This window comes from Cuculus canorus, chromosome 9 (assembly GCF_017976375.1).
Source record: "Cuculus canorus isolate bCucCan1 chromosome 9, bCucCan1.pri, whole genome shotgun sequence".
Taxonomy (NCBI): Eukaryota; Metazoa; Chordata; class Aves; order Cuculiformes; family Cuculidae; genus Cuculus; species Cuculus canorus.
Window position 1 is genome coordinate 9,565,365 of NC_071409.1, and position 15,466 is coordinate 9,580,830.

Sequence of the window (15,466 nt, forward strand, 5' to 3'; positions counted from 1 at the left end):
ATGTGAGTCAGAGGTGATGTTTGATAATCTCTTCTCTGTAAACAGGCTGTCTGGAGAAGGAGTCTATTACTTGTAGTTGGTTTTTTTTGTGAACAAATTCAACTAGAGCAGTGGGTTTCATCAGTAATTGCTGATAAATATGTTATGTTCTTCTGAATGATGACTAAATTCCTCTTGCTGAAGAGGTAGCTGTACTACACCAGATGTGTAACTTTGCATGTGGGCTGGCTTGTGTATCTTCTATTTGAAAAAAGGTAACATATCTTGGGTGATGAAGATTATTTTTTTTCCCCTCAGCAGTTTTGTAGTGCAGTGTGAGGAGAACATAGTAAACATTAGTAAAGTATTTCGTGCAATAGGCTTTCATTTGCCCTAGACGTAGTCCGATAGCTATGATACACTATCAAGCATGTAAGTAAAAAGTAAACCAGGGCAAAGCAAACCTGAATGCTGCACTTAAATGGAGAAATCTAGGGTGATGCAGAACAAATTGATAACAGAATGGTGGTTTTGTTTTGCTTTTCCAGGCAAGATGATCATGTCGTTTGAAATGAAGCTAGGCTGGGGCAAAGCTGTACCTATTCCACCACATCCAATATACATTCCGCCTTCTATGATGGAGCATACCCTCCCACCTCCTCCGTCAGGACTGCCTTTTAATGCCCAGCCTAGGGAGAGGTTGAAGAATCCTAATGCTCCAATGTTACCACCACCAAAAAACAAGGAAGATTTTGAGAAGGTAACTGACAGCACCCTGGGCCATATCTCATTATTAAATACTGCATCTGTGACAGTGTTGCAATGGCTTCATAGATTTGCATTGTTCAGGCTGACTTTGGCAGCCCTTAGTGTACAAATTCGTTGGCTCCCTGCCGTAGCACGAGGGAACCTGCTTAATTCCTGACAATCTGTTTCCTATCTGTGTTAGGGTGCAGTATATTGGGGTTTGATTATTTTAGTGTTGCTGTAAATCTGGCTATCATTTTCCCCCTCCAGGCTCCCTGGATTTTTTTCTCCTACGTCCCCCCCTTTTGTTGGCTGCCAAATTGCAGTATCTAAATTGTGTTCTTTAGAGGAAATACTACATTTTAATTTGGGTAGCATTATTTTTACACTAGAGGAGTTGATGTATTTTGTGTAGAAGGTAATTAATCTGGACATTGAGTAAGTATTTTAAGCTACTTACGGAGTCAGTTTTCAAACTTTTTTTTTCTGGCATATTATCTGATAAAAAGGGTAAGTATCTTGTAATCACAAACCGACTTGATTTTCTTAAGAATTTGTTGATTCTTTGAATGGCACTGAAATGTTAGGGCTGTTTCTTGTACGACTTGGGAATAAAGTAATACAAACGTGATCCAAGTCAAATAATTTAGAATCTTTTCATAAGCTTAAGAACTCCTTTCTTAATTATGCTCAGTGTAGTACCTGTTCAGTGCATCAGTGTGCATTCTGCCAGATATGTTCTGATTCTGTGCAACGAGTGAACCTTTATGATTCACCGACACAACCATTTGCATTTTGTGTAATTGCTTAGTTATAACGTCACAGCAGTGATTGCCTGCAAAACTTGTGATAGATGTGTAGTATTTTCATTGCATATGTATATTTTTGCTTGTTACTTGTTAACAATACTCACATATTCTATGTTTATTATCTGATGTGACTTCATATACAGACTCTGTCGCAAGCCATAGTCAAAGTGGTTATCCCAACAGAAAGGTACATGTTTTTCTTTATTATTACTGATCTAAATATAGAAAATTTCCCCTTCAAAATCTTAAAGAAAAATGGTGATGTTGAGGAAAAGGTGATGGCTTGACTGAGCAATGGTTCTTTCATGACACTGGAGAGAAATATGTGTGTTACAGTCTTATTGTTATCTTAATGACTCTTCTTAGTGAGGATAGATTTAAGTAATTATCTTTGGCATTGAATTTGAGCGTTAGAAAGAGTTGCAGGGTAATTCTGTGAGTGAACAGTAGGGTGAAAGAGTTTATCTTGGAGGCGCTGTGCAAGTCCTGACATAAGCCTGAGTACTTCAGAGCTGGGATGCAGGGATGCAGCTGTCTCTGGGTTGTGGGTGGGGAGGGAGGGGGGTGTTGTTTTATTTTTTTTGTGTTTTCTTCTTATATAATTTGTAATGATTGGGTTAAAAATTGATTTTTTGATTTATGTTGGGGTTGTTTTGTATTGTTTAATGTGCAACAGTTAATGATTTGATCCTAGAAGAAAAGGTAGTGATAGTTCTGTACTGCAAGGGTATTTTTACATTTTGGTCCTCATCAGTGCTCCTACTGGTACACTAATCTAGGTACGCTCTTGCTCAGTTAAGCTAAAACCTTTTCCCAAACACAAGAACACAACACTGTTTTAAAAATAAATAAGCACAAACGATTACCAAATTCTCTTTGACATTGGCCTTGGTGAGCAACACCAGCTGAACTGTCTGCGGCAGCGGGGGACCAGGAAAACATCATGGGATGGATTGGGAAAGTATACAGTTTTTGACCAGACATTGGTACGATCGGCTCCAATAAATGTGGTTTTATTATAACTGAAAAAGTTTTTTTGTTGGCCCACTTAAGCTAAATGACATTTTAAAATAATGCACTTAAAACTATCATCTTTTTTTACTACACTGTTTTAATTGTCACAAAGTCCCTTTTTTCTTTTTTTACCTGTGTGTGTGGGGGGAAGAAAGAGATTTGTAAAGTCAGTTATAGTAATATATTAACGTCTTTGTCATTAGATGCTCAAATACACTAGATTTTTTGTGAAACTTCAGGACAGTACGATTCTTGTTGGGTAGAGACATGAATAATCAGAGTGATTAGGATGTGTCTTGATTTGAGAGATATAGTGAGTGGTAGAACATGACTTGTAAAACTGTCCAGTGCTTCCAGAGTATTAGCTTTCAGAAAAAAATATGTTCCCATTTTATTTATTGTAGTATTTTGAAACCTCCTCTGTTTACAAAAGTCCATGTTAATGGAACGGTATTTGAAAATAATTTCTTTCCCTGATGACTTTCAAAGGCTAATGCCAGCTGCCAAGACTGTTACGTAGCATATTGGGTCACGCAGAACCTTCAGCTGGCTTCAAGGGAATAAACGTTTAATGGTTTGAAAATTTTCAGTACAGTTTTTTAACATTTCTTAATTCTTGGCATTTACTAAACAGAAAACCTTCAGTATAAACAGCTAAGTATTTTCTGAGAAATTGGCTTTCAGGTAATCACATCTGAGATACCGAAATGCATGTAGCACCCTCTGTCAGATGTGGAATGTATTTGGTCTTTTTTTCATACATCTGAAGTCTTTCCAAAGCAGATGTTCTTGTTCAAGCGTAAGCTGCTCTTATGCCACTTTATTGTATTTGATGAAAGAAAAATGAGATAAAAACCAATGGTGTGGTTCTGGAGGAAGGCAGAAATGATGGCATTGAACTTGCCTTAAAGTAAATGAATGTTGTAATAGCTCAGAGGCTTGAAAGCTAACAGGGTATTTTTTTTCCTTACTGATGTTTTCAAATACAGTTCATGTAACAGGAACAGTCTTGCTATTTAGACTTTCAGAACACTACTTTAAATAAAATGGCTGCCAAATTATTGAGACTGTGTTCTCTTCACAATGTTTCTGGGATACAGAAAACAAAGAGACAGGAAAATTGAGCTGTAGGTAGCTGTTTGGGGTGGGGTTTCTTGTGTAATATTTGAGGCAAACAGATTTCATGCTAGCTGGCATAAAACAGACCGTTTGCCGAGTTTGCACATGGCAGGAATAGTTCATTATTACTATGGTTTTAAGCTGCATTTTTTTTTCTGTTTAGTGCATTATATCTGTGGCAGAGCTTTGAATACTTATATATATGAAAATAATCACCTCCTTAGTAAGAATAGAAAATTCTGCAACTTTCCGATGTAACAGTTCCTTAATTTTAATAACTTAAAAAGTTGCTAAAAGGAAACCTAATGGGATACCTGTAAAGAACCAAGGTCCATTTGTAACAGCTAAGGAAACAAATAAAAAAAAAAAAAGGTAAAAATCTGTATTTTTTTTTGTTTGCATCACATTCAAAGGACAGGTGCTGTGAAGCTTTTGATCTCTGTAGGTAATCTGTATTTGAAAATTCAGGATCCTTTTTCCGAAAAAACCCCAAAGTTTGGAAACTGAAGTTCACTGTTCGTTATAATGCTTGTATGCCTGTCTCCTGTTAGCATGCTTTTAATTGGCTCATTTCCAGATGTGGCTTGAAAAATACGCACCTCAAATGCTTCTTGCCTGTCTCAGGATGTAGTGCTCACTGAAACAAATCCAGATTTTTGGTTTTTTTTAATTGTGATTTGGTTCACTTGAGCGTATGAGAGAGGAACCATTGGATGGTGTGACATGAAGTGATGGGTGGGTCTGTTCTCCATCAGTAGTTGAGTCTTGACCAAAATGAGATAATTTAAATGTAACAAAACTACTGCCCTGTTTGGCATCAAGAAGGCTGTTTGATTTTCCATTCATAATTGAGTAGTTTGGAAGCTGAATGCAGTTTCTGTTGAATACTGAGATTTGCGCGTTTACTTTTGAACATAGCATTCAGCTGTCTCTTCCTCCGGAACTTCAGCTGATGCTTCAGTCTCAGCTCTAGGAAGTTTAAATGAGGTCTTAGTGTTTGATAGTTAATTGTACTTGGGTGTTCAGGTGCCCATTTCTGTGCATAAGGTCTGTTAAGCTTCTAGTAAGCAAGAGGTGGTTGTTGGCTGAGCTGTGAAAATTCAGTACAGAGGTCTCCTCTTAAATTCTTACTCCACCACTCCTAGGCATGTTGTTATTTTAGAACACCTGTGTCTATGATGCAAGGTTATGATATGTTCTATGCTACCTGATCTTTCGTACAGTTTTCTTAACAATGCAGCAAAATAATCTCCTGCACAGTTGTAGTATCTTAGGTGGAGTGTAGTTTTATATAGTGTTAGGTCTGAATCAATTTTTCTTTAACTGTGTTGTTGTTGTAGGAATTTGCTCGCTTTGATACATCGAATGATAGAGTTTGTGGTACGGGAAGGGCCTATGTTCGAAGCTATGATCATGAACCGAGAAATCAACAACCCAATGTTCAGGTGCTTATTACTTTACTTCAGTTTGAAATAGCACTTGCTGTTGCTAATATTTTGCATTTCTGAAACGCTAATAAGAGCTGTTGTAACTGTGTATTTCTGTGCAGATTTAAGTCTTATAAACTGTGCATATGGCAAATGCTTACACTGTCTTTTTATGAAGAAGACACTTCGATTCCAGTTGTTCCTAACGTGCACATGTAAATGAATAAAGCGCTATATGCAGACTATAAAATGTATTGTACATATATAAATAAACATATAATAAATAAAATTGCATTTAGAACCTGCGTTTCTGAGGGGTTCACAATCATCAGTGGAAGCAGTAGAATGCAGTTAAAACGAAAAAGAAAAAAAATCTCCACCAAACCAGCCAAAGTCCCTGGGAAGTCCAGTCTTTCTGAAGCCAAATTTCTAACTTAGCGAGAGCTGGGAGAAATTTTCTTTGATGACAATGCAAATTGATTAAAGTTTAACGTAATGAACTTGTCAATATTTCTACCTCTTGTCATTAACGGAATTAAAAAAGGACCCATTTCCAAATTTCTTCTGAAATTCAGTCTCTGAAAAACTTCTTCAGGGAAGTACTGAATGACCTTTGAAAACCAGTTTATTTGCAGTAAAATTGAAGTGCTTCATTTTGATTTTTATATAGAAATTGAGAAAATATGTGGGTCAAAATATCCTGACCATTGAAAATGGACACTTTTTTCCCTGATCTTGTCAGTGTTCTGACAGACAGTTTACTGGTGAAACACTTCCAGTCATTTGGTATTCAATCTGACCTTCCTAACTCTGAGTTCCTGCACTGCTGATGCTAAGGCTGCAGGTGCTCTGGTAGTGACTCTTTGCACGTGTGATTCGTCTGCTTTCCTGAGGGGCTGCACGGTCATTCTTGCCCTGCTTGTCCTGCTTTTTACTTGTGAGCAATGCTGTGCCTCTGTGGACTGCTGCACGTGTACACAGAGGTTGCGCTTGTTCTGCACAGCTGCACTGCAGGTATACATGATTTTAGCTGCCGAGTTTGCTTGGTAGCTGAGGTGGGAACAGGATTTGGTTATATTTTTTTAATGATTATCTTTGAGTTTGCCTCAGTTAGATGATTTTTAATATGTTCTGTCTCTTTTTGCTTTCTGGTTTAGGTTTTTGTTTGAAAATCAGACCCCAGCCCATGTATACTATAGATGGAAGCTTTATTCAATTCTTCAGGCAAGTAGTATTTTGATGATGATTCCTAACTTCAAGCACAATGAAATAAAAGAACACCGGAATAAGAATACATTTGTTTTTCGTAGGGAGATGCTCCAACCAAGTGGAGGACAGAAGATTTCCGTATGTTCAAAAATGGATCATTTTGGAGGCCACCACCGCTGAATCCTTATTTGCATGGGATGTCAGAAGAGCAAGAGACGGAAGCATTTGTGGAGGAACCAAACAAGAAGGGTGCACTTAAGGAAGAGTATGAGCTTCCATCACTTTATAGTGCTGTTTTAACTGCTAATCTGCTTGGTTTTTTCCTATTGTGTTTTTGCAGTTACAGTGCACCATCATTAAAATGTTATCATACTCATCATAATGTTACCTAGAACTCTCTTAACCTCAGTGCTTTTCAGTGATGATACTTGTTGCTAAATACATTCTAGGTATAGTTAGATTTGTCAGGATTGAACAATGAATCCTTTCAACCCCATTTGTTACTGACCCTCTACTCGAAAGGGATTGCTAAGATTTGAATTTTTCCCCATTTTTTGTACCTGTCTGTGCACAGCTCCTTTCTCAGCATTGTTGTGACATCATGAACTGAACAGTTATGTAATGATAAAGGTATTGATGTCACTCATCAGAAATTAAAATTATGAGCAATTGTTATTAAGCAGGAAGAGACAAATCACTCAAGTTCTTTGCTGTGAATTTTTGGTGTGATAGGGACGGCTGTGACAGTGGAAATACATGATTTTCTTAATATTGCTGTTATTGTTCCAGCTGTGGTTTTAGCATGGGGAATTTTTTCATGCTTTGTTCTTTTCCTCATATTTATGATACCAGTCATGATTCTGGAGAGTTTAATATGTAATTTATTTCTCCTTTTTGAAAGGCTGAAAAATATATTCTTTTGAGGGTTCTCTGCATATGGAGGTCAGGGAAAAAGTGAAATAGTTGCTTCTTACTCGCCTTCTGATCTAGAGTTTCTTATTCTGAAGCAGGAATTGCTTGCATGCTTTAGATTTATCCATTTTGATTTAGGCTTAAACTAAGTCCAAAATAATTTGATTTAATTTAACTTTATTAGAGCTACTGATCTGCTGTGCTAGGTATTTCTCAGTTATTTCTCTTTGATTTCTGTATGTAGTCAAGACTTGATTGGGAATTTGCTTAATTATGTAATGTGGATGCCTATGTTCCCCATTGACTGAAAAAAAACCTCAGGCAATAGACTATAGAAATATTTAAAATTGCTTTTGTCGTAAAGATGGAGAAAGAGAAAACATGATTAAATGGAAATTCCCCAGAGTACTGTTAATTTTATGTTGAAATCTTTCAGACAAAGGGACAAATTAGAGGAAATTCTGCGTGGCTTAACACCTCGGAAGAATGATATTGGTGACGCCATGGTTTTCTGTCTAAATAATGCGGAAGCTGCTGAAGAAATTGTAGACTGCATTACAGAATCCTTGTCGATTCTTAAGACTCCTCTTCCTAAGAAGGTGTGGGGATTTTTTATAATCCTGTGCTTTGGGGTGAAAGAGCTTGCTTAACAGCATGTGCATCTATTTCACAAGGGTTATTTTATAGGTTTCAGACAGCATTGAGGTTTGGTATTAGAATGTGGGCTTGGGTTTGAGAATGTTATTTTCCCATGGGGTTGTGTTATGTATTTTTACTCTTTGTGAACCTTCTTGTAAGTGATGCTCTGCCTTACTGTGAGGCTGAGAACAACGGAGCAGTCCGTTCAAGCAACGAAATACAAATTTGTATGCCGTGGCCTGTCCTTTGTAATACATGTGACATCGTGTTATGGTGACTAGAACCCTGTAACATAACAGGGGGCTAATTGCCTCTTAGCGTGTTTGTTAATGGTGTGTCTCTGTTACACTTAGTTCTAATTTGATTCTTGTAGATAGAATATAAGCTGATTTAAACTGTCTGGAGAAATGTGTGTATTTTCAGGACAATTTAAAGTTTAGTGTTATCTTGGGGTTTTTTTGTTTTTGTTTTTTTTTTTAATTGTAGATTGCAAGATTATATCTAGTGTCAGATGTGTTATACAACTCGTCAGCTAAAGTTGCCAATGCTTCCTACTATAGAAAATTGTAAGTATAATGTTTTTAGGTGATTGATTTAAATCCTTATTTTCAGTTTTGTACATCTCTGGATATGCTTGGTTATAGAGAAATCCACTCTTTCCTATGAGGATACTGTTACACTGATGATGTTTGTATCTTTTTGCACAAATATGTGTAAGATGTAGCATGTTGGTACACAGGATTGCCTTGTAGTGCAGAAAGAATTGTTATATGCCTCGTGTGAGGGACCACTTGCATGGAGCCTTGTAGATGCGAGAATAACTCATGTGCCTCTTGACAGAAAGAGAGCCTGTAGATCATGTTCAAGATACGGCATAACAAATAATCGATATGAAGAGGCCTATTTTTTAAATAATTATTTTTAGTTCTCCATCAAGCTTGGAGAACTTAGAAGGGGGAGGATGTGCTTCTGTCTTTAAGGTGCTGAACAGAACGTAAGAAAAAGGTTCAAGGGAGAGCACCTTTGTCTTATGTCGATATTTGGTTGTGTCTGCTTCCAGGAGTTTCTCCAGTGTTATGGTAGCATGATGGGGAATGTTTAGTGTGATACAAAGCTCTAGGCATTGCACATCAAGTTTCTCACTGCAGTGTGTCTTTGCTGCACTAACATTTATTTTTCGCACTTTGAGAGAAGCTCAAGAGAAGTGCAGCAGCTGTTACTGTGCTTTCATTGTGGGCCTCACTGAGTAAATTAGAATAGAAACATAACCAAATACTTTTTCAAAATACAAATTGAATTTTGAGGCAATTTTTTTCATTGTATGTAAAGTTGTAAAACCCCTTTTATCCTCCTCCAGTCCTTCCAGGCTGTATAAAGAGACTGCAGCAGATGTGAAGATTACCTTTCACAGTTCTGTTGTTGTCCAAGATGATTTAATATGTAGTAATAATTTGCTTTATAGTTCAGTTCATGGCTACTGTAGGGATCAGAATCTTGTGCCTTTCAGTCCTGTGTTCCAGGTATTTTCGTGAATTATGTATGTCCAGAAAACATATATTACAAAGTTTAACTAAAGAAATGTATATGTTTAATTCTAGTTTTGAATCAAAATTATGTCAGATATTCTCTGATCTCAATGCTACTTACCGTACAATACAAGGCCATTTACAGTCTGAAAATTTCAAGGTATGTATTCCATCATTATTTATGTGACATAGAAGTCAAATAGATGTTCCTGCACAAGAGGTTGCATACTATGATAGGTGGTTTAAACTTCAAGCTTCCTAATTAGACATTTAAAAAAAAATAAAATAAAAATCAAGTTTTCTCTTTTGCAAAGATAGCCTTGAACTTAAGGAAGAAAAGTAGCATCTAACAGCTGAAGTGTACTGGTAGGTGTATAATTGTGGAGTTGAGAGGAAATCTATCTAGTGCTATAACTGCAAACAAGGCCTTGTAGCTTCTTGGTTATTTTTTGGTCCACCTGTATTTGAGCTCCAAAAATAAATTTGGGCCACTCAGTGTGGAAAGAAACCACTGGGCATAGTAGCGTAAAGTTACTTTTGAACATTTTTGATGATAGTTAAGCTTTAGTTTTTGAAGTCTGATGAGCAGTCTGATGATGGGTAGTTGAACGTGATATTTGAGATCAAGCACTCTGTTTCTCACCGTTCTCATGCTCAGCCTGGCTTTCCCTTCTCCTGCTTCAAAGATGCATCTGCAGTTCTTTATTTCTTGTTTTTTTATCCTCATTGTCCTACCTTCCGTGCTCCCATTTACACTAGAATGAGAATCAGTTTTGGCTCTCTGTTTTTTCACAAATGTTTATTAAATCTGTGGTAGAGACAGGCAGTAGGGTTTGGTTTGTTTTAAGATCTACATCTCCAGTTTAATGTGTCACACTTGAGCTGAAGCCCAGCAGTTCAAATATACTTCTCTTCTATAAAATAACAAAAGTAGGAACATATGTGACTAAGCCAGTGTTATGTTTTTTTTATTCTATTTTATGAAGGGACAGATGTTTTCTGTTGTAGTTTGTAGAGACACCTGCTTCAAACACCTGAACAGGATGGCATCTACTAGCGGATAGGAGCTGTGCCCAACTTCAATTAATAATGTAACAGGAATGGAAAACTGAAACCCAAGTGAAGTTTTAAAAGGAGTAGTTCCTATATACGTAGTTTTGTAATATTATTAGTCTTGTCCAGCATGGTATCATTGTAACCCACTCCAGTGTGGAACTGCTTAGGACCAGCTCTCCAGAGTAGTTCTCTCTGGTGTGTTGCCGAACACTTAACATTTCTTCATAGAAACTGATTAGTGTTTTTTTCCTCTTGCTTCTAGCAAAGAGTAATGACGTGCTTCCGAGCCTGGGAGGACTGGGCCATCTATCCAGAGCCGTTTCTGATCAAACTGCAGAATATTTTCTTGGGCCTTGTAAATATTATGGAAGATAAAGAGACAGAGGTAGGTGCCTTGGGTAGTGGTGCTAGCGAACGGTGAGGAAAAGTGTGTAAAAATGAAATGGGGCTATGGCATTTATCTTTCTTCTTTGGTAGAGGTTATTTTAAACAGGATATGTAGTGAGTTCTAGTTATAGCATAGTGACTTGTATAAATTATTATTCAATAGTTTCAAGCTCTATGCTTAAAATTTCTAGAATGCCATTAGCGCTGAGTGAACATTTACTGATCTGTTATGTATATAAAATATTTAAGAGAAAGTCAAGACAGTGGACACTAATAAATGGATGTATGTTTAAGATAAGTTCATTTTGTAACTCTGAAAACATGCCTTTCAGAATCATGGAAGAGAGACTACTGTATAATTCAAAGGTTATGTTATTTCGCTTAGCAGTAGAGCAGGGAGAATGTGAGAATGTGCGTGTATGAAGGACAGTGCCTGTACGTCACAAGTGAGGATATGAAGGTTTATTTATCATTGACGTGTCTTCCTTAACTTTGTGTTTCTGCTAAACAGTTGATTTCTGTCAGTTGTTCAGATTATTGGCTCTCAGGCCAGGTAGTGAGTATAATTCATCTGACTGTAATTGGCTCATTTCAAGCTAAACATCAGCTCAGTATCTCTCCTTCTGAATATAGATATTGCAAAGCTTCCAGTATGTTGTGGATTAATTCCAAGTTCTTGCTTGTTTTTTCATAAGAAGATATTGTCATGTGTCTCCTCTGCAGTAAGCAGCTGAACTTGGTAACAAAAATAATTAAAGTTTTGGGTGTTTGGTATTTTTAAAGCTGCTACTTTAAAAAGAAATGAATCGGTACTTAGAGAAGTAAAGAAAAGCATTGTAGATTTGCACTTAAAATAATGCATTATTATTTGCTTTCAGGAAGTACCAGATGATCTTGATGGTGCTCCCATTGAGGAGGAGCTTGATGGTGCTCCACTCGAAGATGTGGATGGAATTCCTATTGATGCTGCTCCTATTGATGATCTGGATGGAGTCCCAATTAAATCGCTGGATGATGATCTTGATGGAGTTCCTTGTATGAAATGTTTCCACTCTACTTTCAATTTGAATCTTCAGTTTTAAATCATTGTTTCTCCCTTACCCCCCAGTAGTTTTTACAAGTACTGGCAAGAATCAACATGGCATGTAGCTTTGTACAATGTTAAATTTATTAATTTCAATTTTTTCTAGGAAGAATTAATTTAAAAACTGCTTTTTGATTGCTTCAGAGACACAGGAGCTGTCTTCTGATGTTATGCATATCAGGTTCCAAATCCTACTTTCTTTTGTTAGCAAATAATACAATGATATAATATGCTTCAGAATTTAAATCTGGTTGTTACTTAGGATTTTTCCATTTGAACTTTGGGAGAGCCTTGGAAATTATTTTTCTGTGTCTCTGTCTCTCTAACAGTGGATACGGCTGAAGATACAAAAAAGAATGAGCCTATATTTAAAGTTGCCCCTTCAAAGTGGGAAGCAGTGGATGAATCGGAACTGGAAGCTCAAGGTTAGTTTTCAAAGTAATGTATTAAACTGAAACACTTCCCTTTTCTGTTAATATGGTTATTTCTGTAGTAGTACAGTAGGATTTTCAATTGTAACTGGGTTGTTTTGGAGAAGAAAATAGCATATTCTGTTTTTTCTTACTGTACTTTCATAAGCTACCAACCTTTAAAAATAATTTCCAGTTCATTAAGAATAAATATTGAAAAAAAAATCTGGGTACATGGTTGGCAGTCTTTTGGAATATTTGTTTAGGGGATAAGCTTTTACAAACGACAAATACTTGGCTGCTTTTGAAGGTTCTGCTGAAGCATGGTATGCAATGTAAGTCAGTGGTACCATAAATAGTAAATATTCTGATAACGTGAGTGTTTCTATGAAGTAGAATCTCTGCATTAAGTACTTAATGCTGGTAAATTTTATCACATCATAATTTTTATTTTATCTACAGATACTGATTTTCGTATTAAGTGATAGCTTTTTCTTGTGTTAAAATTATCTTGCTGTCTTTTCTAGCTGTTACTACTTCTAAGTGGGAGCTTTTTGACCAACATGAAGAATCGGAGGAGGAGGAAATTCAAAAGTAAATACTTTTTCATTCTTATGAAAACATATTTATTTTCTGCCTCTGAGGCTGATTGTCATTAGAACTCACTGTGGTTATGTATGTGTATGATAAGAGCAGAATAAAAATGAAATTTCAAAAGTAGGAAAATAAGAAAAATCAAGATTTTTGTGCAGCATGCTTTCATCCCTCATAATTTTTCTTCTAACGCGACAAATTACACCTTCAGTAGAGTAGGTAACCATATCTTTAAATTGATGCTGATTAGGTAACTTAATGTCAAATAGTAAGAAATAAAGTAGTAGTATTTTGGAAATCCTGATGTTAGATGTGTATGAATGAATCCGAACCTCTGTCTTTTCCTTTTGAGACAAACACAGTGAATAATGTTCTGATTCATACATTTCTTTGGATGCTGATGGGCTTCGTGCCCTCTGTTGGGTTTGAGCAGTCTTTTACTTTATTCTTTAGGCAATTGAGAGCATCTGTTAGTAATGTTTTAACTCTCTTACTGTGCTGCATGTGGTGCTGCAGCGCTCTAGTGGCCGGTTTGGGAATGTGACTATGAATATCTGCCAGGTCTCGGGTTTGTCTCCAAAAAGCAAAAGTGTAGTAAATGTTGTTCTTCTATAAAGTGTACTGTATCTGAAAAGCACAGTTACAACACCTGGAGATTTGTTGAGTTAGTGGCTAGTTCAGCTAGAGTCAGATATGGATTTAGGGACTTAAATGTCAACAATTCCTCTGCAGTTTGTTTATGAGAAAAGTGAAATTTACCGGCTAATAAAATCTGATGATTTAATGAAATGAAAATATTAAGACCTCTGTCTCACAGATGGAGGCTGTTTTGTAGTTGCACATTTTTACGTAACATGATCTTAACAGGCTTCTAAACTAGTGACTAATTGTAGAAACTTAAGTGGGAGAGATGGTAAATTTTGTAAGAGATCATTGTCTTGAATGTGTATGTGTATGTATGTGTATATGTTAATTCTGTATGTTTTCTATAAAGTCAAGAAGAAGAAAGTGAAGATGAAGAAGACACTCAGAGTTCTAAGTCAGAAGAGCAACACATGTATTCCAATCCTATTAAAGAAGAAATGCCTGAATCCAAGTCATCAGTCAAGTATTCAGAAATAAATGAAGAAAAGCGTGCCAAACTCCGAGAGATAGAGGTCAGCATGTGGTTTGTGCCACCCTTCTGTACCTTTTCAATCTTCCCCCACTCCGAGTTCTCTACATGTCATAGGGAGTCACTTTTACTGAAATAATTATCAACTTATTACATAGTGGTATTTTCTGTCCAGTGTATTTTTATAAAGATATATTTGTTTGCAGCCTTGCTTTCCCTTGTTTATTTGAAAATAATGCAGGAAGAGATGAAAAATTGAGTCAGGGAGTCTTGAATGCTGAGAATTATTCTTCCTTTTTCAGTGTACTTTTTCAGTACCACTGGTAGCCTTAGCTTGCTTCGGTTCCTCTGCACTCTCTTCCTCTTGGCAAATAGTGATTTTTGGATATGACCTTAGTCCTATGCCTTTCTTGTTCTCTCTGTCTCTAGCCTTAAAGTGTCTGTTTTTTATTTTGTTTAAAAGTTGCTCTTTTCACTGTCAGCCATCAAAGAAGCATGTGCAGCTAAACTGGGTGGTCTTGGAAATGGGACATTTTAATTTTAATTGACTTACATGCAGTTTGTAGGACTTTTATCCTTTCTGCAAGCATTGGTGTTAGTATAGTTATTAGGGGTGATGAGTACAAATTCTTATGTCTTCGTGCTCGTTTCCCAGCAATGCGGTTGCCTGAGAAAGTAACTAGAGCTTGAATTTAGCATGACCTTTGTCCAGCAGGGAAACTCTTCTGTCATACAGTGCCATGCAAAGCTAGGGTTAAAATCGCAGCTTGTGTTCAGTATTGAAACCTATGGTAGCGACTACTGAAAATCTTGTATCTTCTCTGTTCAGTGCATGAAAATGATATTAATAAGCTGCTAAACAACTTGTTGCGATTGTAGCATCTCCAAATGACAGATTATACTTTGCATAATATTTTGAAGGTGGAAATTGTGGCTCCCTACTTTCTTTACCAGTTAACTAAACTCAAATGTTAGTGAAGCTCTGTAATATTCTTCTAAGACATATAAGGAATAATATTCTAAAATGTCACAACCATTTCTCCCAAATATGCTTCTCTTTAATAATTCAGATTATTAAAATTAAGGGGCCATAACTAAGCACTTAGCAACCTCTTGCTTTGCATAGCAAATAGTTCTTGATGCACAGCTGGTTGAAGTGAATGAATTCTGCATTCGATAAAAGCTAAATGGGATTTATGTCTGACTTGACTCATGGTGGCAGTAGTTCTGTAGAAAATAGATGGTGTTACTCTAATGAAAGTACAAGTGAAACCAGTTTTCATTTTGCTGTGATGATGATTGTAGTGGCTATGGTAAGGGCTTCTTTCAGACTGAGTATGTTTTATAGATGTTGTCCTGCCAATTGTGGAGGCAGATTAGGAAGTCATTTACTTTAACCATTGTCAGTTTTACACTGCACAGATGTTCTAAGTTCTTCCA

The 15,466-nt window shown here is 36.6% G+C and overlaps 1 protein-coding gene across 7 annotated transcripts in view; it reads left to right on the plus strand.

Moving 5' to 3' along the window:
* The window catches only part of U2SURP (U2 snRNP associated SURP domain containing), a 44,096-nt gene that overhangs the window by 15,900 nt on the left and 12,730 nt on the right, over positions 1 to 15,466 (plus strand). For 6 of the 7 annotated variants that reach the window (XM_054073934.1, XM_054073936.1, XM_054073937.1 and 3 more), the window contains 13 exons: positions 528 to 739; positions 1,679 to 1,722; positions 5,009 to 5,113; positions 6,253 to 6,323; positions 6,410 to 6,569; positions 7,653 to 7,815; positions 8,342 to 8,421; positions 9,454 to 9,541; positions 10,700 to 10,822; positions 11,703 to 11,859; positions 12,238 to 12,333; positions 12,846 to 12,912; positions 13,907 to 14,069. In XM_054073934.1, the coding sequence (XP_053929909.1) occupies positions 528 to 739; positions 1,679 to 1,722; positions 5,009 to 5,113; positions 6,253 to 6,323; positions 6,410 to 6,569; positions 7,653 to 7,815; positions 8,342 to 8,421; positions 9,454 to 9,541; positions 10,700 to 10,822; positions 11,703 to 11,859; positions 12,238 to 12,333; positions 12,846 to 12,912; positions 13,907 to 14,069 (1,529 nt within the window). Of the gene's footprint in view, positions 1 to 527; positions 740 to 1,678; positions 1,723 to 5,008; positions 5,114 to 6,252; positions 6,324 to 6,409; positions 6,570 to 7,652; positions 7,816 to 8,341; positions 8,422 to 9,453; positions 9,542 to 10,699; positions 10,823 to 11,702; positions 11,860 to 12,237; positions 12,334 to 12,845; positions 12,913 to 13,906; positions 14,070 to 15,466 lie in introns of those variants that run through there. The other variant, XM_054073940.1, reaches the window with a different exon arrangement.